Source organism: Urocitellus parryii, chromosome 6 (assembly GCF_045843805.1).
Source record: "Urocitellus parryii isolate mUroPar1 chromosome 6, mUroPar1.hap1, whole genome shotgun sequence".
Lineage (NCBI taxonomy): Eukaryota > Metazoa > Chordata > Mammalia > Rodentia > Sciuridae > Urocitellus > Urocitellus parryii.
In genome coordinates, this window is record NC_135536.1 from 68,471,297 (window position 1) to 68,498,603 (window position 27,307).

A 27,307-nucleotide genomic window follows, 5' to 3' on the forward strand; every position below is an offset into this window, starting at 1 on the left:
AAAGGATGATAGGAGTTAATTTGTGTACTGTTTAGAATAGGGACTGCTACAGAGTAAATGCTTACTAAGTTATTACTATTATTGTATTATATGTGATATGACTGGGAAAAGATGACTCATTTTCAGAAAGAACTATTCTGAAATAAGAAATGGCTCTTGAGACTGTGAGTTATTTTTTTTCATAACTGACCTACCCTCAGTGACTTGTGTTTATTTTGGAATATACATTCATTAACAAATATCTTTTGACATTGTTTATAGTATTAAAGATCCTAAAATGGCAGATTGTCTATCAGAGGCCATCATATTTTTAATTGAGGATAGATTCTGAGAAATACTCCATTGAGGATTATGTGAATGAGGATTTTCTGGCTCATCTGGATGTGGGAACCATCTGTACACAAAGCATCGGATTTCATCTGAAGTTTGAAATGTATACATTTCCATTCCTACAGAATGTATTTTCTCCATTCCTACAGAGAGCCTGGTGCAAGTTTTTTCGGATTTATGTAATATGAGAATTTCTGGAATATAGATGTCTTTCAAAGTAAAACTCTCCTGAGTTTGCTGCATTTGGCCCTTTGCAAGGAGACATCATGTCTGTCATCAATATGCAGTGCTTCATAGTATGAGTGTTTTGACTTTAGGGAGTGTAAAAAGTAGCTCAAAGCTATTGCTGGGTCAACTTTTTGTTATCATGGTAATTCAATGTTTAAGCAAGCAATGTTAATTGCTCAAACTTCAAAATGAGATATTTTCTTTTTTACCAAGGTAATTAAGAAAAAATTGATGATAAAGACTTTGCCTTATGCTCTTGAGACGCAGAATAGGTATGACTGGAGAGGTTTCAAATAATCTGCCGTTTGATGCTTGAAATTTTCATTTTTAAAACTATCCCATTGAATGATGCCATTTTGTTATTGTTACTCTGCAGTTCTTGCAATAGTATAGATGCACTTAGCCCTTTAGCAGATATTGTAACAACTACCACTTTAGGCAAGGCAGTTTTTTTTTTTTTTTTTTTTTTTTTTTTTTTTTTTTTTTTTTTTTTTTTTTTTTTTAAGTGTGGGCAGGTTGTGAGCACAGGATGTGATTGTGATGAAAGTATTTGTGTGTGGCTTGGAGGATTGGAGGTGAGCTATATATAAAGGAAGACGGAGGATGAGGAGGACAAATTCATTGCCCTGCAGTTTAAATTCCTGCTATCACATATACCTGTCTTAAATAAATGATGAGGAAGGGTTCCATTTTGATCAAGATCATTATACCTTCTGGTTCTGTGTCGTGCAGCTGCTTATACACCCTAGCATTGATTCATAATAATAAAAACTGAATATCTTGAAACCTCTGTTTTCTTTATTTAAAGTGGGAATATTAAACCTACCTTGCAGGATTTTTGCAAAGCTTCAATAAAAAGACACTTAGGAGTATTCTACCCTATAATATTGTATATCCATGGTAGGTGCTGTTTTCCTTCTTGTTCCTGAACTTGGTCCATGAAATTTATATGTAAATGAAGGCATATTTTTGCTTTTTATTTATGTATGCCAATTTTGCTTCCCACCAGGCTATAATTTTTTGAGAGCAACTATTATTTCTTTTTCATTCTCTACACAGCATATAGTTTTATAATACCTTGTATCTTTTCTTAGAGTGCAAGCCATTTTACTTTTATATTTTACTTTTTTATTTAATGACTGCTTAATTAGATTCTCCTTTGGATCTGTAAGCTTCTTGAAGGCTAGACTCTTGTTTGGTTTTGCTCAGTAATGTATATTTGAGGCCTAGACTGTGCCTGGCATGTAAAAATATGTTCTGCAAATATTTGTGGAATCAATGAATGAATGAATGAATGAATGATTTAGTTAAACATGGTAGATTCTAATTTGATACTTATTCTGGGAAGATTGAAACAATCTATCATATTCCTTCCAGGTTTAGCCTGAAGCCATAAGAAGGCTATTAAAAGTATAGAATTTTAGCTAAGATCTTCGATCTTTAAATAACAGGGTATATGAAAGAGAAAAGAGGTTTACAAAATACTTTGAAGTGATTCAGTATTTTATGTTGTTTTAGTGGGAGGTCAATAATGTTTGTTTTGAATATGTTGTTGTAAAAACTTTTTAAGTGTAAAATATTATTACTACTTTTAGGAAATAATTATAAGTATTAACATCCATGAGTACTGATACTAATTTAAAATTTACACTCAAGGGTGAAGATGTTGAACATTGCTTGTTTGTTTCTTTCCCTTGTATAAATCTATTTGTATGGGAAGGAAACTTTGGCGATGTATGAGAACTAGTATGTCCTGGGATTGGCAATGCTCCTATTGTTGAATTCTTTATAAATCTTTGCTTCTCTGTCCCAAATGCTCAGTTTATCTGCCATTCATTCATCCAAATGCTCATTGTCTTTGTCTTCCAGGATTTTGACACGATGCTGATTTATGTCCTGACAGCTGAATCTTTTCACATTGAGTCAGCACCTTCACCTTTCCTCTAATCATATTACAATTCTGAAGTAATCTTACCTGTTATTAGTAGGTCAAGCTCAACATTTTTTTTTCTTCAAATATGGTTTATCCAATTGGACACACAGGAAAGAGGGAAAACCCTATATGTTTATATGTTTACTTGTTCACTGTTTTTTTTTTCCCCCTAATCAGTTATATATGACAGCAGAATGCATTTTGATTCATTGTATACAAATGGAGCACAGTTTTTCACTTCTTTTGCTGTACATGAAGCAGAGTCACATCATTTGTTCAATCATACATGTATCTAGGATAATGATGTCTTGTCTGTCTCATTCCACCATTTTTGCTACCCCCATGCCCATGCTACTCCCTCCCTTTTGCCCAATCCAAAGTTCCTTCATTCATCCCTTGCCTCCCTCCTGCATATTATGGATCAGCATTCATTTCTCAGAGAAAACATTTGGCCTTTGGTTTTTTTGGGATTGGCTTACTTTGCTTAGCTGTTCATTGTTCTTTTAAAGGCTGACATTTATTGAACATTTTCCACATTCTAGACAGTGTGTGAAATATTTTATGTATTATCTCATGAAATCTTGAGCTATCCCTAATAGAACTAATATTCTTAAACTCATTTTTGTAGAGCATACTTAAGCTCGGCAATGCTTTTTAAAAAAATTTTTTTTTGTAGTCTTATGCCTTTATTTCATGTATTTTTATGTGGTGCTAAGGATTGAATCCAGTGCCTCACACATGCTAGACAAGTGCTCTGCCACTGAGCTATAGCCCTCGCCCTTACCAATGCTTTTTAAAAACATTAATTTATCAGCTAAATTTTATTGAGCACCAAATGTGTTTCAGACATACTTCCATGTGTTTTTATTTTAATTTGCTCATTTAATTCTTAAGTCAACATTGTGAAGTAGGTACTTTTCTTATGCCCTGATTTACACATGAGGAAAGGCACAGAGAAGCAAGGCCATTCTTGGAATCCAGATACTCTAACTCTGTATCCATCGTGTCAGCATTGTATTACGTTACTCAGAATTGCTCAGCAGGTACATAGTGGTGCCTTATTAGGATTGTGCATGGCCCAGAGTACTACCTTTGCAATCTGGAAGAATGCAAAATAGGTTTCTTATTTTCCTCCAAGTTCCCAGTTATGCTGAAAGCAGTCTAATTTGTTTGACATCTGAAAACTTTCTTTGATGTTTTTCCAGAATGACAGTTGACAGACTTTTGTGAGAGTGGACTTTGTTGCCCATCTTGGTTTTAATTTTATTACATTTAATAAGACAAACTCAAATTTCTCATTTGGTCTCGCTCCTTAAGTGAAAAATATGATAATGAACAGCAATAAAAGGGAAAGTCATTTTCATTATAACTGAAGAGAAAATGTTCGTACTACTCATTTGACATGTTTGGCTAAGTCCTAGAGTCCCACATTGGACATAGAATGCTGAATTACATCAAGATACGGGAAAAGACTATTCTTAGAAATGCATTATTAGCATACACATCTTTAGATTTTAGTACATCCTCCTACCTTCAGACATAGTGTTTTGTGGCTAAGGAGCCAGCAGCATAGAAGGAATTTTGTAGATATTTCAGTTGAAGCTAGTGTCAAATCTTACTATTCAGTGTTTCGAAATATTAAGCTTTCCAGGCACATTCACTTCCTTTTGAAAATCTTTGTATTACTGTTTTCCAAGTTTTGATTTTGGAACCATACACTCACATTTATATACACCTCTCTATATATTTAAATACACACATAGAAGTTTCTCTTTATAGTTTTATGTTTGAACACTGCTGGTTCTAAACATACTAAGAAATAAACTTCATTTTTCTTAATATATCTCAGACTTGAATTCTCAACTCATATTTATGGGCTTGTATTTGTATATAATTTGTATCAATATCTTTAAAAATTCATTTATTTATTTATTTTAGTCACCGATGGACCTCTATTATTTATTTATTTAAAAAGTATCTTTATTTTATTTTTTATTTATTTTTATGTGGTGCTCAGGATCAAACCCAGTGCCTCATGCATGCAAGGCAAGTGCTCTACTACTGAGCCATAGCCCTGGCTCCATCTATTTTTTATTTATAAGTGATGCTGAGAATCCAACCCAGTGCCTCACACATTTGAGGCGGGCGTTCTACAACTGAGCCAGAACCCCAGCCCTGTATTAATATTTTTTTGTATGAAGCATAGGATATTTCCATAACTAGGGTACTGTACTACATGATATCATGGGTTTTATTGCCCAGATTATGACTTTAATTATAAATGTACACTCTTTTTTACTTTTGGGATTAGAAGCCATTTCACTATACTACAGTCCTATGTCACTCCCAGGAGCTTAGGGTCTCTAAGCTGGCATTACATCATTGGATTGACTGGTCTTTCTTTTCGTTTTTTTTTTTTTTTTTTTGTATTTTAAACATTTAATAAAAAACTTAATGGTGCCTTTGAGTGGTAGCAACTATTAAGTTATAATTAACAGACGTGGGCTTAATTGATGTTAATGTGATGCCTATCTAATTTGTTTTTAACTTCAAATCATCCTGTTAAAATAGCTGCAAGTTCATCTCATTTTGAATGATTTGCATTGGTGTTAATCTCAAAACAAAGGAACGTACATAGGCCATTTTTATCCCTTGTAGACATAATCTCTTGGGAGAGGGTCCTCAATTAACTTGTGTTCTTTTATTGTGATTTTGTGTGTGCACGTATGATATTCAGCCGAATGTTGAGTGCTTGTTGAAAATCTTTAATTCCACTAATTCATTTCTTTAAAAATTTTTTTTTTAGTTGTAGATGGATAGAATGCCTTTATTTTATTTGTTTATTTTTATCTGGTGCTGAGGGTCAAACCCAGTGCCTCATGCATGCTAGGCAGTAGCATTGCCACTGAGCTACAGCCCCAGCCCATAATTTATTTCTTTATAACAGTCATATAAGTAAAAATAGTCTTTTTTGAAGAGTTTCTTGTTGCTCATACTTCTGAAGCTCAGTGAAAATTGGACTTCACTGATGCTCTTGGGCACATCCAGAGAGTTTGCTCTGTTCCTTTTTATCAGTTTATGATTTTATGATTTGCTTCTTATCTTTTAAGCCAAAAACTTATGAGAAGACAAATTATGATTATTTGTAGGTTGTAAATAGATAGCCTTTTTTAACGAGAATAAAATTTTAACAAAAATGTATTTCTAGAAAGATTTCAAAATTTTCTAAATGCTTTTAAAATAATTTTAAAGGTATGCTAAAAATAAATATGAGTAATTCTCTCCAGAAGGTAGTCTTAACATCAGTTATAAAAGAGGAAATTGATTCCATTCTGTATTGAGGATGCTTGATAAATGTTTGTCAAAGAAATATTTTTTGTGCAAAATAGTTCCTTATAAATGGCTTTTATTTAATCTCACTTAACCGTGTAAAACATATTTTTTCAATTTTATAGATAAGGAAACAATACTGAGAGACACAAGTGGCTCTACTAAATAATCTATTCACTATTTAGTTAACTGTGAAGGAGTGATTCTATTCCAGAACAGATTCTATTCCAGAGTTTAGGACAGAGGGACTGTATAGCATTTCAGGAGGCCCAAGGTAATCTGCTGCCATTAGTCTCTTGCTCTTCTTCCCTCATCTCCCTCATTTTCCTTGGTAGCTCCAGCCACATGTACTTCTTTGCTCATTCTCACATTCATCAGCATGCTTCTTCCTTCCAGGCTACCACTTGCTCTTCCTCTGCTCAGGGATGCTTTCTCCAGACATCTTTTTTGCTGACATCGCACTTTTTTATCTCCTTCAAATATTTGCTTAAGTGTTATCTTCCAGGTGAACAGTCTGTTTAAAATTGTACCCTATAAGCCAGGTGCAGTGGCACACGCCTGAAATCCTAGCGATTTGGGAGGCTGAGACAGGAGGATCATGAGTTCAAAGATGATGGCAGGATGCTAAACAACTCAGTGAGACCCTCTCTAAATAAAATACAAAATAGGGCTGGAGATGTGGCTCAGTGGTGGAGTGCCCCTGAATTCAACCCCCACTCCGCACACCAGTATTCGAAGTCTGCTTTGCCTCACACACTATTTTTCCCTGTAGCATATGTCACATATTTATTTATTTTTTAGTTGATATTATTTGTCTCCTCCTGTTAACGAACGTAAAAGCTCAGGATGTTTTCTCCCCACTGCCATATCCCAGTAGTATCTGGCCCTTAGTGGGTGTGTTGTGAACATTTGGTGAATGAGTGAATTTGGTGAATGAGTGCAAAGCCTTTGCATTAGGCCTTTCCATTTTTCACTTATTAATAAGTGCAACAAAATTCAGGTTGTTTTTTCAATGGAGGGCACTTTTAATTCATGCTTCTTCACCAGTTATTAATGTTGTGTATTTATCTTCATTTTGAATTTTTTTCTTACATCCCTAAATATAAACCATTCTGTTTATTCTTAAAAGTCAGCTAGAGGGCTGGGGATGTGGCTCAAGCGTTAGCGCGCCCACCTTGCATGCGTGCAGCCCGGGTTCGGTCCCCAGCACCACATACCAACAAAGATGTTGTATCCACCGATAACTAGAAAATAAATATTGAAATTCTCTCTCTCTCTCTCTCAAAAAAAATTAAAAGTCAGCTAGAATTTTTAAATACAGTGTTAGAAAACAAGGTATCATTTTACTGGATATTAGTAGGGGGAGATAGTTCAAAGAATTGTATATTTTTATTTTTTTTAGTTATGTTTTTTCCCAACTAAGCTGGCCTGTCTCATCTTTTTCTTTGGTATTGGGGATTGAATACAGGGACACTTAACACTTTCTCAGCCCTTTTATTTTTATTTTATTTTGAGATGGGATCTTTCAGATTGCTTAGGGCCTCACTTAAGTTGCTGGGGTTGACTTTGAACTCACAATCCTCCTGCCTCAGCCTCCTGAGTCACTGGGATTGCAGGCATGTGCCACTGCCCCTCCCCTTTTCTACCCCATCTTTTGCATCATAAATGTTGTGTCATTAAAAATCATCCTTTTCAATCCCTAGTACTGCCAACAAAACAACACAAAACAAACCTAGTTTTTAAATTTGCACTTAAGGACTTTTTGAATTAGTGTATTAAGAAGTAATACAGTATACTTTTTTCTTTAATATAATTTTATTTCTAGAGGAATAAGTTCTAATTTAAAATTGAATACATGGGGAAATAAGATTCAATGTGTATTTACTTACTCAACTAGTATTTATTGTATATTTAGTGTATTCTAGAAACTCCTACCAGGGACTGAGAATTAAAAGGCAAATAAGACATGTGAGGTGCTGGTTTAAAAAAAGGAAAAAAAAAATCAAGGTCTGCCTTTGTGCTCAGTGGTACAGAGACCCTGCCTGTTGTGTGTAAGGCATTGGGTTCAATTCTCAGCACTGCATATAAATAAACAACAACAACAACAACAAAATCACAGTATAATGTGGCAAATGTTCAAGTGGAGATATGTACAAGTTTTGTGGTAATTTTGTGATAGAGTTTTTAAGGGCTACATGGCTTCCATTCCTATACTGTGGAACATATAGTTATCTTCTCAGCTTTAAATATAATTGAAACTAGCTTACTGTTTATGCTTCTAGCAAAAGCGGGAAACAGGAGTTAATGTGACACAGGATTTGCCATTGATGGGCAAAGTGAAAAGTAAGGAGAGGGAATGGTCCAGGTAGAAAATACAGGTAGATAATACATAAGTGTGCGTGCACTTGTGTTCTCTCCCCCTCCCTTCCTCCCTCCCTCCTTCTCTCTCCTTTCTTCTCTCTTCCTCCTTTCCTCCCTCCCTCTCCCTCCCTCTCCCTCCCTCTCCCTCCTTCCCTCCTTCCCTTCTTCCCCCTCTCCCTCCCTCTCCCTCCCTCTGTCTCCCTCTCCTAAGGAATTTTTATTGTTATTTTAAAGGTCTTTTCTGAGGGTCTGGTGGTGCATGCCTGGAATCTCAGCTACTCAGTCAGCTAAGGCAGGAGGATGGCAAGTTCTAGGCCAGCCTTGGTTACTGAGACCCTGTTTTGAGAGGGAGGTAAAAAAAGAAAAACAGCCAGCAGCTGGGATTGGGGATGACTGGAATTGTTGCTGAGTGGTAGAGCATGTGGGTTCAATCCCTAGTACCATCATGGGGCAGGGAGTGTTTTTCTTTTTATAAAACTATAGTGAAAATAAATCATGACCTTTTTTTTTTTTTTAAATGCCTAACCTGGAGGAGAAATAAAAAATGGCAACTTACTTTTTTTGGTTAACTTACTAGTTTATAAAGTCCTCAAAGGAGGAAACCACTGATATAGATACTGTAGAATACTGTATAAGTCTTGCAGCCTTCTTTGGCATAGCCCAGCAAGCTCCAGGAATTTCTCATGTTCAAAAGGCCTTGTCTCTGTGCTGCTGATGTTTCCAACCCTGGAATAAGACCTTAGGAAATGAATTAATAATAGAGACTTTGACCAGGTGAGTCAGAGGCTTTGGTGGCTCATGTCCTGTGGTGAGTTTGGTAGCAGGAAAGTAATTTTCACCTGTAATTAGGAGTCGGTCAGTTTTTAAATATTTTATTTCTTGTGTTGACAAATTTCATTAACTACCTTGGCATTAGTACATAACACATGAGAAATAGCAAAGTGTTGAAAACAAATATTTATCAGGAGTGAGTGTGTGTGTGTGTGTGTGTGTGTGTGTGTTTTATGTGTGTATGTATTTCTGTGCATACTTGTGTGCTTATACATTCCCTCTGTTTATTTTGATTGGAACATAATGTCAGAATAACATGAAAAACCTGAATCATGTGGTTTTGCTTCTGAGGCTGCCATACTTGTCTGCAATAGTGGTGACCTTTGGGTTTTGCTTATAAATCAGAGTGTGTGTATTTGTTACCTTTGGAAAATGGAACTGAATAGCTCCATGAAAGAATAATAATAAACACATGTTGATTATTTCTGCTGGGAAAAATAGTTAATATATTATTATTAAAAAATTAAGTTTATCCACCTATATTTGTTCACTTATTTAGGGCTGTTTTATTCCATTTTGTTTTAAAGCATCCAAGTATTTGAAGAAACATCTTAAATTTTATTTATTTATTTATTTATCTATCTATCTATCTATTTATTTATTTATTTATTTATGCTGGGAATTGAATCCAAGGTTGCTTTACCACTGAAGCTATATCTCCAACCCTTTTTACTTTTTGAGACAGGGTCTTAATAGTTGGCCAGGCTGGCCTCAAACATGTAAATTTCCTGCCTCAGCCTCTCAAGTTGCTGGGGATTATAGGCATGTGCCAATGTATATGCTTCCTTTACTTTTAGATTGGCAGTGAAAGCATATTTATAGCTCCAGTGGTGGTAATGATGACTGTTAGTCACTGTTATTTATCATAGCCATCATGGATATTATTGTTGTTAGTATGGACCCTGGGATAAGACTACTTGGGATCAGATACTGACTGTAGCTGTGTGAGTTGGGTAGAGGAGTCAGCTGTTTTGGGCATCAGTTTCTTCATCTGAAAAACTGGAATATTAATAGTTGCCACTAACAAATAGTTTGAGGACTAACTTATTACAGTGCTTTATAAGAGTAAGTGTATATTATTACTGTCATTGCCATTCTTTTTACCTTGAAACTTTGGTACTGGCCTTTTCTACTTTTCTTTTTTTGGGGGGTGGGGTAGTGGTGGTGGTACTATAGATTGAACCCAGAGCTAGCCTTGTGCACGGTAGGTAAACACTCTACTACTAAGTCACATCCTCAGACCCTTCCTCTCTAAAAATTTTTTGAATCAGGGTCTCACTAAGTTTTTTATGCTGGCCTCCAACTTGTTATTTCCCCTGCTTCAGCCTCCTGAGTAGGTGGGATTACAGGTGTGCCTCCATGTTCAGCTGGTCTCATGCTTTTTGATACTGCTGTATTTGTGCTAGCCTTTCTGTGAGATCTATAGGACAAGTGTGTGCTAATAATTAATGAAGTGTTTGGCAAGCTTTCTAATGGATTGGCAAGAGTTCTAAAAGCAGCCAAGTCTTCATTTACTGTTTTATAGCCAGGGTCAATAAAAAAATGCTCTCACAGTTACAGATGGTTTGGGGGCCTTCCTTAGCTTGGAAACTGAAAGTTTTCACTGTCAATTTTAAATAAGCTGAAAGAGAAAGAATTTCAAAGGTAGAGGGGATGAAAGAAGATTTTAAAGTTCTTGCTCTAAAAATAGTGGTTTTTCAACCCTAGCCACACAGTGAAATCACCTGAGGTGATATAACTTGTGGCAATGGAAAAACACCACCATCACCATCATCCAACAGCAAACATTTTTGAACCCACTAATTTGAATATAGTAACAAAGTAATTGAAATGTTCAGGAATTTAATACTTATTTTAGTTAATAGGTTGGTTCGGGTTAGTTTCAACTTGTTTGTTGAAGTTTCCTATGTGATTCGAATGTCATTTGGATCCAGTTCCTAGGACATGATACCTAATTTTATTATTTGATTCATTATGAAGATTTACAGTTATCTCCTTGTTTTGATGACATATTGTTGGTTAGATCTGTGACTTATCAGGTGTCAAAAGCATTAAAATAAGGTTCTTTTAAGATTTCCTACACAAAGGAATGGCTTTTGCCTGTGTCTGTGTTTAGAGATAACATAAATTGGATGGACCACAGAGACATAATTATTTTACCACATGTAGTGGTGTATTCTTGCTTTAGTCTTCCACGGTTCTAGTATTTTAATACTAAGCATCTTCTTAGACCTGAGATATTATTCTTAATTTTCTGTAAATATAGACTCGTGTGTTTTATGTAAGTAAAATTTTCATGGATTTTGTTAAAGTTTATTAAGGGTCGTGTGAGGGACTTATAGCATACATGGACACCTCAAGGCAAAGTTCTAAAGGTTAGGGTGGCAGGGCTAAGAGATCATAGTTTCCACACGTATTCTGTGTTGATCCCAATTTTTTTTTTAAGTTGGAGAAATGGAAGTAAAGGGGTTGAGTGATTAATATCTTAGAATGCTTTGAAGTGAAAAGTGTTCTTAATTTAAAAGGATTGTATTTTAGCTCTTTTGGATAGAAATGTTATAAGTATAATTTATAAATATATTAATATATAATTTAAAAATATATTTCATTGAATAACAGATATTGTTCATTAGGGGGTTTTGAATAATGTTATGGTTTAGTTTCCAATGCAAACATCTATGGAAATGTTTATTCCACAGCTGATGGAAATATTTACTTTTACTATATTTCCCCACATATTTTTAATAGCTATGATCAGTAAGTTACTAGCCCAAATCTTTGTTTGTTTTATTTTTTTTTGGTGCCAGGGGTTGAACTTAGGGGTACTCTACCACTGAACCATATCCCCAGCCCTAGTTTGTATTGTATTTAGAGACAGGGTTTTACTGAGTTGCTTAGTGCCTTGCCATTGCTGAGGCTGGCATTGAACTCGTGATGCTCCTGTCTCAGCCTCCCAAGCCGCTGGGATTACAGGTATGTGCCACTGTGCCCAGCTTAGCCCACATATTTTAAAAAAATTAATTAAAAAAAATTGGCGGAGCTGGGGTTGTGGCTCAGTAGTAGAGCTCTTGCCTAGCACATGTGGGACCCTGGTTTTGATCCTCAGTACCACATAATAATAAATAAATAATAAAAAAAAATTGGCTTTGTTGTTATCATACTATGGCTAATAAATACAGTGATGTGTACCTTCTTTATTTATTGGCATATTTGCAAGTGTGAACTTAAATTCTTATTTTTCAGTAACTTAAGTTGATTGAAGTCTAATAGCACTAAAACTAAAAGACACCAAACTTGTATTTTATTTATTTTTTCTTTTGCTGCTTATTTGTTTCTCAAATTGCCAATGCTTTTCAAAGTTCTGATTGAGCCAAGCCTCAAGAGAAAGTGAGCTGACCTTGGATCCATGATCTTGTGTCCTAAACATTAGATAGGATAGAATAATGGGAGTTAATGACTAGGGAATAATAAACTTTTGCAAATGGTAAATAACAACCAACCTTTTAAGTCATAATGAGGGAAAAGGGAGTTCTCTTTCTCATACTTGTTATGATCTGTGGGCCAGGGAGAGGGACTGTGGTTAAAAACATATGGATCTTGCAGTCTGTTCTTTATATACAAGGAGAATCTTTGCCACTGAATCTGAATTTGTACTCTTCTTTGCTCTTGAATTCTGTGTTCATTTTTTCATTGCTTATCACACTTGTAAATTTTGAAGTTATTTGTGTACGAACACTTGAAGGGGTAGTAGTCATTTTCTCTGTTGTTGACAATTGTTAGGATGCTGGGAGGTGATGATCTAAAATGTATATGGAAAACATGATTAATGCTAAAAAGGAGAGTAAGACAATGGCTGGGCATGGTGGTACACGCCTGTAATCTCAGTGGCTCAGGAGGCTGAGACAGGAGGATCCTGAGTTCAAAGCCAGCCTCAGCAACTGAGTGAGGTCCTAGCAACTCAATGAGACCTTGTCTCTAAATAAAATACAAAACAGGGCTGGGGATGTGTCTCAGTGGCTGAGTACCTCTGAGTTCAATCCCCGTACCACCACCACCAAAATACCAAACCAAACCAAAACAACAAAACCACCACCACAACAAAACACAATACAGTGAGAAATACAACTTAGTTTGTCCCTCCACTCTTTTCTTGGATGGGAAGCATATTCTGGAAATCTGTCTACTTGTTCTTCCAGATTAGTGAAGTCTGACCTGATATGTTCTTACCATCTGTGATGACTGGATCAATTATTCTCCCCTTTAAACACATACTAACGTTGGATGGATAGTTATTGTGCTAATGACCTTTGTGGTATTACATAACCACTTATTGATTCTTCGTTGTTTATGATATGATTCTGAGGAATTCTTCTACTCAGGGGCAGGCTGGCTTTTGTAGGCCAGTTCCATTGAAAGAAAGAAGTATCCACTGCCTGGTTTGCTTGGGGAGTCTATGATGACCTTTAATTTTCCATGTATAAGTTTTTTTTCCTCTTTTTTAAAAAATTTTTATTATTGGTTGTTCAAAACATTACATAGTTCTTTTTTTCATTCTTATTTTTTTATTTTTTATTTTTTATTATTGGTTGTTCAAAACATTACATAATTCTTGACATATCATATTTCATATATTTGATTCAAGTGGGTTATGAACTCCCATTTTTACCCCATATACAGATTGCAGAATCACATCAGTTACACATCCACTGTTTTACATATTGCCATACTAGTGTCTGATGTATTCTGTTGCCTTTCCTATTCTCTACTATCCCTCCTCCCCTCCCCTCCTGTTGAGAGCCACAGCCAAAGGGGCCCCAGAAAAAAATCCTCTGTGGTGATGTTCATTGGGCTGTTTCCCTGCCCTTCAGACTGCCAGCTGATGATTGGCTCACAGCGGCCCCAGCAACATCTAGCTGATTGGCTCCTCTGTGGTGATGTTCATTGGGCTGTTTCCCTGCCCTTCAGACTGCCAGCTGATGATTGGCTCACAGCGGCCCCAGCAACATCTAGCTGATTGGCTCCTCTGTGGTGATGTTCATTGGGCTGTTTCCCTGCCCTTCAGACTACGGAACTGCTCATTGGGGGACTTCTTTGGCTCCGCCCACGCGACCTAGCCAATCGGCCTCAAGAGCAGGAGGGTGGGAGGTGGTGGTTGGTGTGTGGGAGAGGCTTGTGGAAGCCGGTGGTGGCAGTTGGGCTCTGAGGGTTTTTCCTGAGGAGCTGTTTTGTTTGGCGTTTGTAGTTTTAAAAATAAAGTTTGTTTCTTTTGACAAGTGGCTCCTGAATTGTGCCCAGTCAGACTGCGGCATTTGGTGGCCCGTACGGGGAACGAACCCGCGACCTTGGCGTTATCAAATTGGTATTAAATTGTGTAGAGACATTAATGAACAAGAGCAAGTCATGGCAGCTGCAGTAAAACAGGCTTTAGATGCCAGAGACATTAATGAACAAGGGCAAATTGTGGCAGCTGCAGTAAAACAGGCTTTAGATGCCAGAGACATTAATGAACAAGGGCAAATTGTGGCAGCTGCAGTAAAACAGGCTTTAGATGCCGGGCTAAGAACATGCTACAATTGTCAACAAGCAGGACATTTTAAAAGGAATTGCCCCATAGGAGGAGGGTTTAACAATACTAGGTATCAAAGGAATAGAATACCGGGTATTTGCCCACGATGCCGTAGAGGGAGACATTGGGCTAATGAATGCCGTTCTCAAACCACCATAGAGGGTACTCCATTATCAAAAAACGAACAAGGACAAGGTTTTTATCCACAATATCGTGGACAAAGGCATCGGGTTCCGTTGCCAAAAAACGGACAGGGGGCCCCAATGCTCCGGGGCCCCAAACCACAAATATACGGAGCTCTGGAGGAACCCAGCAACCCCAGCAACCCCATCAGGGTAGTGCCCAGGGCATCAGATCCCTCATCAGACAAACCAGAGGGAGCGCAGGGTTGGACATCTGCGCCTCTGCCAGAGCAGTACTAACTCCAGAGATGGGAGTTCAAATCATTCCCACAGGGGTGAAAGGACCTCTTCCCAAAGGAACAGTAGGCTTATTATTGGGACGCAGCTCTTCTACTCTAAAAGGACTTTTGATAAGTCCTGGGGTAATTGATCCCGATTATGAAGGTGAAATAAAAATTATAGCCAGTTCTCCAAAGGGTATATCAGTAATTTCACCAGGAGATAGAATAGCACAATTACTAATAATACCAAGCCTACATGATAAATTTTCCAGTCATGCTGTAGAAAGAGGTTCCAAGGGATTAGGCTCCACAGGTGTAGATTGGGCTATGCTTTCTTTAAATTTAGATTCTCGCCCCATGCTAAAACTAAATATTCAAGGACATGAATTTAATGGGCTACTGGATACAGGTGCAGACCTTAGCATTATCTCTCGTCAAGAATGGCCAAAACATTGGCCATTACAACAAGCCACTCAAACGCTTCGAGGCCTAGGAGTGGCGACTAATCCCCATAGAAGTGCAATGGTATTAGATTGGAAGGATCCTGAAGGATGTGGAGGAACTATACAGCCATATGTATTGGATCATCTTCCTGTAAATTTATGGGGACGAGATGTCTTAGATCAATTAGGTTTGACATTAACAAATAATATTAATCAAAATGCACCCACTATTATGGCTAGACAAGGTTTTAGGAAAGGAAAAAGATTAGAAAAACAAGAACAAGGTATAGCAGCACCAATACAAATAAATCAAGGAACAGACAGACATGGGTTGGATTTTCACAAAGGGCCACTGAGACAATAAAAATTACCTGGAAATCAGAAAGACCAGTATGGGTCCCTCAGTGGCCCTTGACTAAAGAAAAGATACAAGTAGCCCATGATCTGGTCAAACAACAATTAGTGGAAGGACATATACAACCTTCTGTATCTCCCCATAATACTCCCATTTTTGTCATCAAAAAGAAATCTGGTAAATGGAGATTATTGCAAGATTTAAGAGCCATTAATAATGAAATGGTCATTATGGGACCTGCTCAATCGGGGATTCCTCAGTTGTCTGCTTTGCCAAAAACTTGGTATGTTTTAGTTATAGATATTAAAGATTGTTTTTTTTCAATTCCAATTCATCCTGAGGATAGTCCATGTTTTGCATTTACTATCCCTGCACTAAATCATGAAGGTCCTGATCAGAGATATGAATGGAAAGTACTCCCTCAAGGGATGGCTAACAGCCCAACTATGTGTCAAATTTATGTTAACAAAGTAATCCAGCCACTTAGAAATCAAAATCCTGAGCTACAAATATTTCACTATATGGATGACATATTATTAGCACACAAAGCTAAAAACACATTGCTAGAATGTTATGCCACACTTACAAACTTATTAAAAAATTATAATCTAGAGATAGCAATAGATAAAGTACAATTAAATTTTCCAATTAATTATTTGGGAGTTCTATTATCCTCAACCATGGTCCGTCCACCAAAAATTCAAATACGAGTAGATCAACTCAAATCACTTAATGACTTTCAAAAGTTATTAGGAGACATAAATTGGATAAGGCCTTATCTAGGTATTCCAACAGGAGAATTGGGACCTTTATTTGATATCCTAAAAGGTCCATCAGATCCAAATTCACCCCGAATGTTAACGCCTGAAGCAAGAAAGGCATTAAAAATCATTGAAACATATATGGAAAATATGCATTTGGATAGAATTGATATAAGTTTGCCTTTATTATTTATTGTACTATCAACAAAAAATATTCCTACAGGAGTATTTTGGCAAGAAGGTCCATTATTATGGATACATTTATCTTATTCTCCTAACACTATTCTTACTAGATATCCTGAGGCTGTAGGACAATTAATACTCAAAGGAATAAAAACAGCAAAGGCAGTGTTTGGAATTTCTCCTAATAAAATTATTACTCCATATACTATGAATCAAATTGATGAATTAGCTAATGAGTTAAATACTTGGGCAATAATCATGTGCAAATCTAATGTTTCATTTGATAACCACTTACCATCTAATCCTTTATTGTCTTTTTGGTCATTGCATCCTGTAATTTTTCCAAAAATGACAAGAAAAACACCTATCATGAATGCTCCAAATATATTCACTGATGGATCAAATAATGGTACAGCAGCAATAGTTACCCCTGATCGAACTTTTACATTTTTAGTACCCAAACAATCCGCTCAAAAGGTAGAGCTTAATGCAGTATTACAAACTTTTGTGATGTTTAAAGATTCTGTATTTAATTTATTTTCTGATAGTCAGTATATAGTTAATGCTATAGTATCCCTTGAAGATGCTGGTAGGATTTCCCCTTCTTCTACTGTTTTCTCTTTATTTTCCACTATACAAAGTTTAATCTGGGACAGAAAAGATCCATTCTTTATAGGACATATCAGGGCACATACAGGATTGCCTGGAGCCCTTAGTTTGGGCAATGATTTAGCAGATAAAACTACACATGACGTACATATTTTCTCTATACTAGAAGAAGCTATAAATTTTCATAAAAGGTTCCATGTCAATGCTAATACTTTACAAAAGCATTTTAAAATAACTAAGGAACAAGCTAGACAAATAATAAAACAATGTCAAAATTGTGTGACCTTTTTACCACAAGTTAATCTTGGAGTCAATCCTAGAGGATTGATACCTAACCATATTTGGCAGATGGACGTCACACACTTGCCAGAATTTGGAAAATTAAAATATTTGCATGTTACAGTTGATACTTCTTCTGGATTTTTGATGGGCTCCCTTCATGCCGGAGAAAAAACTAAAGATGTTATAGCTCATTGCTTACAAAATTTTGCTACTGTGGGCATTCCAAAACAGTTAAAAACAGATAATGCCCCTGGTTATACGTCTACTTCTTTTAAACAATTTTGTTCATCATTTGGCATTACTCATATAACAGGAATCCCATACAATCCACAGGGACAAGGCATAGTTGAAAGAGCTCATCAAACTATTAAAATGTACTTATTAAAGCAAAAAGACGGAATTGGGAAGGGGTATATATTCCCCAAAGATAAACTTAAAATAACCCTTTTTACTCTAAACTTTTTAAATTTAGATTCATCAGGACTTAGTGCTGCAGAAAGGCATATGTGTCCAAAAAATGTACATAAGCCCAAGGTACTTTGGAAAGATATTCTAACAGGACAATGGAAAGGTCCTGACCCAGTAATTGTCTGGAGTCGGGGGTCTGTTTGTGTGTTTCCACAGGAAGAACAGCAGCCGATTTGGATTCCGGAGAGATTAACTAAAGTCCTGACCCAGTGATTGTCTGGAGTCGGGGGCCTGTTTTTGTGTTTCCACAGGGAGAACAGCAGCCGATTTGGATTCCAGAGAGATTAACTAAAGCAATTTCTACAGACCAAAAAGAAGATGATTTGGCTCAAATCCATAACAGCTGATATCCAAAACTCCAATTTGGCTATCCTTACATCTGCGACAGAACCAGGATGCTTTTTTCAATATCTATTTTATTATTGCCCTTTCCCATATCATGAAGTTCTATTTTGTTTTTTGAGCTCATACAGACCTAGGTTAATGTTTTGCTGATCAGTTCTATATATTTTTTTTTTACTATAGAGTTTTTAAACATTGCAATGGAGATTTCACCTGTAAAAAGTTATAAGGCCTTTACTATTATGTTATGTGTTGTATGTATTATATTATGTGTGCACACTTGTGTTTTGTGTTATATGTTTGAATGTACATATGTCCATATATCATATATGATTGAGCGCTCATAAAAAAAAAAATGGATCCAAAATTTTTTTTTTATTCACGTGATTTAAATGGTTTAATTTAAATTGGGTAAATAACTGTTAAGAAGGTTAACAGATCTGTTTGTTTACTTTCACCTATTCTTTTCATTATATTTAATAATTCTTTTCAAAATAATGTAAATTGTTAAGAAAATTGTTTTCTTTTAGTACCTTCTAGAATGTTATATAATTTTTTCTTTAGCCATTATTGCCAGAATTCCTATCTTCATCCCTGTGCCGGTGAAGACAAAGATAAAACTAATCTACAATCTCTGCAATAGCCATCACTGAACCGCTTACAGAACTTGCCTAAACTATGTGTCACATGTATGCATTGTGAACTCACTTGTATGCATTGTGAACTATCTGTTGGTGCAGTGACTTGTGGTAGTGTTGGAGTATTTTTGCTGATGATGTCATCGGTGGTACAATTTTTCCAACAGGAGCTGTCAATTGGCTTGGTATATCTTCCTCTCTTCTGCTTGTCATGATCGTTCAGCTATTTGGGGGCCAACAGAGGTGAGGCAAAGAACCTCACCCCCCCGCTGGTACCTCTCCACAGGTGTGGCTGTATACTGGACCGGTAGTCAATGACGGGTAAGATCCAATTACAATGGTTCCAACCTAAGACAGGAGGCTGACGCCCTGAGGTCAGCTCATCCGAAGACGGGTAAGGACCATATGTAGTATTGGACAACCTAAGGCAGGCACGGTCCCTAAGCCACATGCTTGTTGTTTAAACAGAGAGGGGGAGATGTTGAGAGCCACAGCCAAAGGGGCCCCAGAAAAAAATCCTCTGTGGTGATGTTCATTGGGCTGTTTCCCTGCCCTTCAGACTGCCAGCTGATGATTGGCTCACAGCGGCCCCAGCAACATCTAGCTGATTGGCTCCTCTGTGGTGATGTTCATTGGGCTGTTTCCCTGCCCTTCAGACTGCCAGCTGATGATTGGCTCACAGCGGCCCCAGCAACATCTAGCTGATTGGCTCCTCTGTGGTGATGTTCATTGGGCTGTTTCCCTGCCCTTCAGACTACGGAACTGCTCATTGGGGGACTTCTTTGGCTCCGCCCACGCGACCTAGCCAATCGGCCTCAAGAGCAGGAGGGTGGGAGGTGGTGGTTGGTGTGTGGGAGAGGCTTGTGGAAGCCGGTGGTGGCAGTTGGGCTCTGAGGGTTTTTCCTGAGGAGCTGTTTTGTTTGGCGTTTGTAGTTTTAAAAATAAAGTTTGTTTCTTTTGACAAGTGGCTCCTGAATTGTGCCCAGTCAGACTGCGGCACCCTCCCCTCCCATCTTCTCTCTCTACCCCATCTACTGTAATTCATTTCTCCCCCTTGTTTTTTTCCCTTTTCCCCTCACTTCCTCTTATATGTAATTTTGTATAACAATGAGGCTCTCCTTCCATTACCTTTAATTTTCTTTTAAGTTACTTCAGAAGTGTTTATAGATTTTCAGGTGACTTGGATTTGGGAGGTGGGTAGCTAGTGTTATTTATTTAAAGCATTGTGATTGGAATCTGCTTTCTGTCATTTATGAGATTTTCTTTATGGCTCAGTAACTGATCCTTTTAATAAATGTTTCTTTAGAAAGAATATTTATATCTACTTCTGGGACCGGTTCCATAATACTAAACTTCTTTAATTTTATTGAAACTCTTGGGACAGCTCAGAGTGTACCTTCTCTGACCCCTGGCCTATTCTACCTTTTAATTCTACCTTCAGAGCCCACAGGGGCTAGGTAGGTGAGAGGAGGGGGATTGGGAGCAACAGAGCTAGGGGGAGGAGGGATGACAATCCAAGGGCCAACTATTACTGGTACTTGCTTGGAGCAATTATGTTTTTTGTTTTGTTCTTAAAGAGATAGTCTTGCTATGTTGTCCAGGCTAGCGTGAACTCCTACACTTAAGCCACCCACCTGCTTTACCTACTTACTCACTTTGTCCTTCCTACTAGCTGGAACTATGGGTAAACTCCACCCACTTGGCTTTTGGAGTGTTTTGATAGTTAGTTCATCCTTCCCTTGAATGAAATAGTTTCCTTCTTTTCCTTTTTAAATTGTTACTATTAAAGGAATTGCCTATTTAAGGGACCACCCCACCTCTGGCCCACACCACCCCAGCGGTTGTTCTTGACTGCTCAAGTTCTTCAATTTAATGGAGTTCATTTTAGAAGAATTTAGTCTGTGATAAAGGATGATAAAGCATAACTTTGGCTCTGCATGTTAACCTCTGGAGAATGGTCTGGAGGGGAGATTGCCCACATGCCCCATCCCCTTCATTTTCTGGAATATGATATCACTCTGGCCTTTGATTGTGTTTGAATGGTACATGGTGATGATGAGTCCAGGCCTGGAGCCAGATTGCCTGTGTTTGACTCCTGTCTCCAATGCTTATTAGCTGTATGACTATGGGCAGATTACTGAAGCAATCTCTATCTTGGTTTATTCATCTGTTAAACTTGAAATAGTACCTACTGTGTAGGGTTGTTGTAGATATTAATCAAAATGTAATATGTGTAAGTGTTTAGAATAGTACATAGTAAGTATACTAACTCTGTTCAGTAAATGTACGCTTATTATCATTATTCCATCTGGCAAGTGGTTAGCCTGGTTCTCATTTGTTTATGACATGCCAGTTTGCATAAATAAAGGATAAACTCCAATTGCCTGACATTAAAAAGGATTTAAATGTTAACTGCTTGAATTTTTTGAGTTGCTAAATAAATGAATTTCTTGATTGTTATTGCAGTAACCACAAACATTAATTGTTGTTACTGCTTAAATGTTGATTTACTCTCAGAAAGGCTATCATTTATAGATATTTTGTAATTCTTATGTGCTGTGTTTAAGGAGCTCTCCATGTGAGCAATCTGATTTTTAGATATTATGAAAGTTATGATATCAAAAATTGCAATTTTCCCTGAAGATTTTAACCTTTAACTAATACCCCATTTAATAAGCTTTTTCTTATTCCCTTTACAGCATCAAAACTCCATTCAGTTTCAGGATCTGGAGTCTGGACCATGGTGGTCCTGTGCATGTAATTAGATACTGGTTAAGACTATATACACTCATATTCATAAGCAGCTGTATTTAGTTTTTGCTTATTTATTTATTTATTTTAAACACCTGATCAGGTAGCACTTAAAGAGAAAGCTTGATCTGACTATGTTTGGTTCTTATGGTCCCAAGCTAGATTTTAAAAATGATTCATTTTAGAAGCACAGAATAAGTATATATTATGCCTTAAATCCAAAGTATTTGATTATAAGTATATTAAGCCACTGGGAACCTTTGGGGGGTTGCGGGTAGAGTGAAACTCACTGTTTAACAATTACTAAATTTACAGCTTGTTTATGCTGAGAGTAGTGGTGATACCTTCAAATGCATTTATTACTCCTTGTTTCCTAATATCCTTTGGAAAAGATCTGTTTTCCTTTCAGCTAGGTTTAACCTTAGCAGTCAGTGTGTGGGGGGAATTGTCTTTGAGGTCCAGGGTGGCTTGGTTAGTTCTCTGTCACTTGGGTTGTGGGATATGGGTAGGGGATGGGAGTTAATGGAGCTAGTCATGTGGATCATGTGTAAAACAGGCCTAGGCTGGTTTCCATTCCGCTCTATTGGGGCTCTTGGTTGTAAGGTGGGTTCTAGATGATGTAGCATTCTCCTTCAGAGAGCAGATGGCCTACGCTGTGAAGCCACTGTATAGCATTTACTGGAAGATTGACAACTGAGGATGGTTGTTAGTGACTGGCCAAACACTGTTAAAATCCTTCTGAAGTAGTACAAAGGGAACCTGGGTATATGGCTAGAGACCTGGGCATTGTGCCCAGCTTCATAGTTCATTCATTGTGTTCATCTCAATGACTGTGCCTGCTTTTCTTATTGAAAAATGAAGAATAACCATGCTACCTGCTTACCTCAAAGATATTCTGAGGATTAATGAGTTAATTGCCTTGGATAAAGGCAGCAGAGCCTATGTGGGTCATAATTTCATTGCCTCTCCAGTGATGCTCCAGTTTGGGGAAATAAAATAGTAGAAAAGATAGGAGTGGATTTGGTTGTCTGTAGCTCAATTGTGTATTTCAAATCCAATTGTAGGTCAGATTCCTTTCTAGCTGGAGAATTTTAATTAACCTAAAATTTCTTACATTTTTTTTTAAACCAAGCCAAATGTCTGACCTGCTGTTTGTTTTAAAAAAGAACAGATGTCTATTCTGAGAACATATTAATAAAGACGTTAGTAGTTTTTTCCCAATGTAAGGGAAAAAGGTGGATCAAAAGAGAGTGTAGATGAAGGGAATTTGCTCTTATTTTCCTACTACTGGTGTGCTCTTTTTTGTTTTTATTTTTACTTATTTGTTTTTGTACCTAGAATTGAACCCAGGGGCACTTTACCACTGTGCCACATCTCCATCCCTTTTTATTTTTGAGATTTAAATTTTTTAAAATTTGTATCACTAAGTTGCTTAGGGCCTTGCTAAGTTCCTGAGATTGGTTTTGAACTTGTGATCCTTTTGCCTCAGCCACTGGGATTACAGGTATGTGCCACCATACCGTTTAGTGTGCTCTTTTTTAGAGAGTTGTTATTTTTTTTTTCATTTTTTTGTTTTTTTGTTTTTGTTTTCAAGTGTCTTTGACAAAGAAACTTCATAAAAATCAAGCAAAAACAAAACAAAATAAGAACACACACAGTAATTGCTTTAAATATCAAGGGTGTCAGCATGAAATTAAAATGGATAGACTGACATTTCTGCTTTGAACTTTTTTAGTAAAACTAATTTAAACCAACAGTGAAAACTTCTGGCTTTACCTTATGAGGAAGAATTTGTCATTTTTCAGTGTTTTTGGATTTACGGATATTGACATCAGGGTTATTTTTTTTTGTTGTTGTTAAAATTTGCTTCAAACTTCTAATGGCTCTTGGGATTTTAGTCAATCTTTGGTTGCAGAATAGCAACCAGAGTCAATTGTGTTGGTGCATTATAGTTTTCAGAGTCAAGATCTCTGAAATAGTGTATATGTTATCCCCTCCCCCCAAGTGTAACTGTTAAAAAGAACACTATTGTCATGTGAATTCTTATTCTTTTGAGCTTGCTTTTGAAGTGAATTTCGCAGAGAATTCCTGTTACTTAGAAATTGATGACAGACTTACACCATTTCCTTTTTTTTTCTTAGACGTTCCAACCTCAGAGCAGCCTGAACTGTTCCTAAAGAAACTTCAGCAGTGCTGTGTCATTTTTGACTTCATGGACACGCTATCTGATCTTAAAATGAAAGAATACAAGCGCTCCACTCTTAATGAACTGGTGGACTACATTACAATAAGCAGAGGCTGTTTGACAGAGCAGACTTACCCTGAAGTAGTTAGAATGGTGAGTTTCTTTTTTTCGCCGCTGACACTTTTAAGCATCTTCCATAGCGACTCACAAATGTATTTATTACAGAGTGAGGTCACTGGAGGTTACCTCCACAAATGAGAACCAACGTTCTGAGAGCTAAGCAAAAGTAGTCGGCACAATACTAGAATCTGAAGAGCATGATTTCATGAGGATGAAATCCAGAACTTTTCAACTACAACAGCATTGAAGGAATCAGTGACTTCAAAATATGAAGCCAAGATTGCCAGGGTATTATTGGATTTCTGGCCTTTCAAAAAGAAAAGACACAGGAGAGTCAACCCAAGTTTTAGATCTGTGTTTGAAAAATATTCAAGCCTGTTGGATGTCTTTCTTTTTTTCTCATCCCCATTCATTGTGGTATATTTGAAATGGCTTTACTCTTAATAAAAATTGTGATTGTAGGGCTGGGGATGTGGCTCAAGAGGTAAAGCTCTTGCCTAGCATGCGCCAGGCGCTGGGTTTGATCCTCAGCACCACATACAAATAAAATAAAGATATTGTGTCCACCAAAAACTGAAAAATAAATATTTAAAAAAAATTGTGATTGTAGACTCTAGTACAACCCTCTCTTGGCTTTAGAACTAATCATTCTCTTTATAGTCTCCTTGAAATCAGGGGTGTTTCCTTTCAAGATTTTAGGACATTGTGTTATACTTTGTATGTTTATTAGTAATTATAGGAAGAAACCTTAGTATAATGTGAGTAATTATATTCTATTGTGTCAATAGTTATATTAGTTTTTCAAAAGTTGAGCCAAAATATGATTGTTAGATTTCTTTTGGAAGATTGCCTTCCTTGACATCTCAGAAGATCTTGGATCTAGAAACGTGCTATTTGGTGGTCGGTGGAATGGAGGGTAAGGCTGGTGTATTGACTTGTGGAGGTAACAGGTCAGTGCATCACTGGGAAGCCCATTAGGGGAATTGGCATGTTCTCATATACTACTGAACATCTATCTAGCTTCATTATTTAGGATTCAATAGGAGCAAAAAAGAGACATTTGTGATGGAGTAGATATAGTTAGAAATGAAAATTCACATCTGGGAAGGGGCTTGAATTATCTCAGCTTGAGAAACTGATGTATGAAGGTCATTTCAGAACTGCCAAATATGCCTCTCAGATCTATATATGAATGTATGTTGGAGTTGTTAATTTGCAAGGATATAGAGCTGCAGTGTTTTGTAAATTACTATCATTGTAGCTCTTGAGCAGTACTTTTCAACCTGGAGAAGTTTTACTTCACAGGGGACATTTGGCAACGTTGAGACATTTTACCAGGGACAGCAAGTAGGAGGATGTGTTCAGTATCTAGTGGCTAGCAGCCACACACAATTAAGAATTATCTGGTCCCAAATGTCAGTAGTTCCATTGTTGAGAATCCTGCTCTTGAGTATGCATTCAGGCTTTTTAAATCTCTTATCCTAATATTCAGGATTTTCCTATAGTCTCTTGCCTTCTGTAGAGCACAGTCCCTTTGTTTTATGTAGCAGTATCCTCAGTCAACAGATGTATATACTGTTTATAACTTTTTCCTAAATCTTCCCATTGATAATTTATGAATATATAAGCATATACAAGCATATTTGTATAAGTATTGTCAAACTTTGTAAGCACACAAGTGATGGTATAACACACACCTTTCCTGCACCTTGCTTTTTTCTCTTAGCAATATATAATATATATCATACATCTAAAGCTGTCATTTTTTTTTTTTAAAGAGAGAGTGGGGTGGGGAGAGAGAGAATTTTTTAATATTTATTTTTTAGTTCTCGGCGGACACAACATCTTTGTTTGTATGTGGTGCTGAGGATCGAACCTGGGCCGCATGCATGCCAGGCGAGCGCGCTACCGCTTGAGCCACATCCCCAGCCCATGCTGCCATGTTTTTTTTAACCAACTACACTATATTTCATTTTATGAATGTACCATATTATGAATATACCACTTTAACCAGTGGTATATTCACCTATGAAGAAGCTCATAAACACATGAGTTTGCCCTTGTATGAAAATATCTGTATATTTGTTTATTCATTTTTAAAGATTTTATTTTTTTAGAGCAGTTTTATGATTACATAGAGGAATGTCCAGGGATTTCCCATATATCCCTGCCCCGCACAGGGATAGCTTCCCCCACCATAGGGGTACATTTTTTTTTTTTAAATATTTTTTTAGTTGTAGTTGGACACAACACCTTTATTTTATTATTTGTTTAATGTGTTGCTGAGGATTCAACCCAGTGCCTTGCATGTGCTAGGCAAGGACTCTACCGTTGAGCTACAATCCCAGTCCCTATAGTGGTACATTTGTTATAATTGATATAACTTGCACTGGCACACCATAATCACCCAGAGTCCATGGTTTAATTAGGGTTCATACTTGGTATTATCTATTCTTTGTGTTTGGACCAATAACGTAATGACATGTATCTACCATTATATTATCATACAGAGTGTTTTCTCTGCCCTGAAAATCCACTGTGTTCTGCCTTTTCATTACCATCCCCACCCCCAACTCCTTGGCAACCACTGATCTTTTTTTACTATCTTCATAGTTTTGCCTTTTTCAGAGTGTTACATAGTTGGAATCATACAGTATATACTCTTTTTAAATTGGCTTCCTTTACTTAGTAATATGCATTAAGTTTCCTTCATTTCTTTTCATTGCTTGATAGCTCATGCTTTTTAGTGTTGAATACTATTTCATTGTGGGGTGTACAACAGTTTATGTATTCACCTATGAAGGACAACTTGGTTGCTTATACGTTTGGGCAGTTATGAATAAAACTTCTATGAATATCCACATGCATGCAGGCTTCTGTATAGCCATACGTTTTTCAACTCCTTTTTGAGTAAATAACAAGGAGTGCAATTGCTGGATTTTATGGCAGCAATTATGTTTGGTTTTCTAAGAAACTGCCAAACTGTCTTTCAGAGTGGTTGTTCCAGTTTGCATTCCCAACCAGCAATGAGTGAGAGAGTTCCTGTTGCTCCACATCCTCTCCAGCATTTGGTGTTGATTTGTTTTTTAATAGCCTATTTTGGGCCCATCATATATCCTTCAGCCCCTGCCTCCAATTCTCATTTTCCCTTCAAGGGCTTGTTTACAGTGCTGCCACTGTTTCAAAAG

The 27,307-nt window shown here is 37.0% G+C and overlaps 1 protein-coding gene across 2 annotated transcripts in view; it reads left to right on the top strand.

The window, feature by feature from the left end:
• Ppp2r5e (protein phosphatase 2 regulatory subunit B'epsilon) overlaps nucleotides 1-27,307 on the top strand; it is a 165,655-nt gene that overhangs the window by 65,107 nt on the left and 73,241 nt on the right. For both annotated transcript variants that reach the window (XM_026385139.2, XM_026385140.2), the window contains exon 3: nucleotides 23,956-24,152. In XM_026385139.2, coding sequence (XP_026240924.1) covers nucleotides 23,956-24,152 — 197 coding nt within the window. The remainder of the gene's footprint in view (nucleotides 1-23,955; nucleotides 24,153-27,307) is intronic.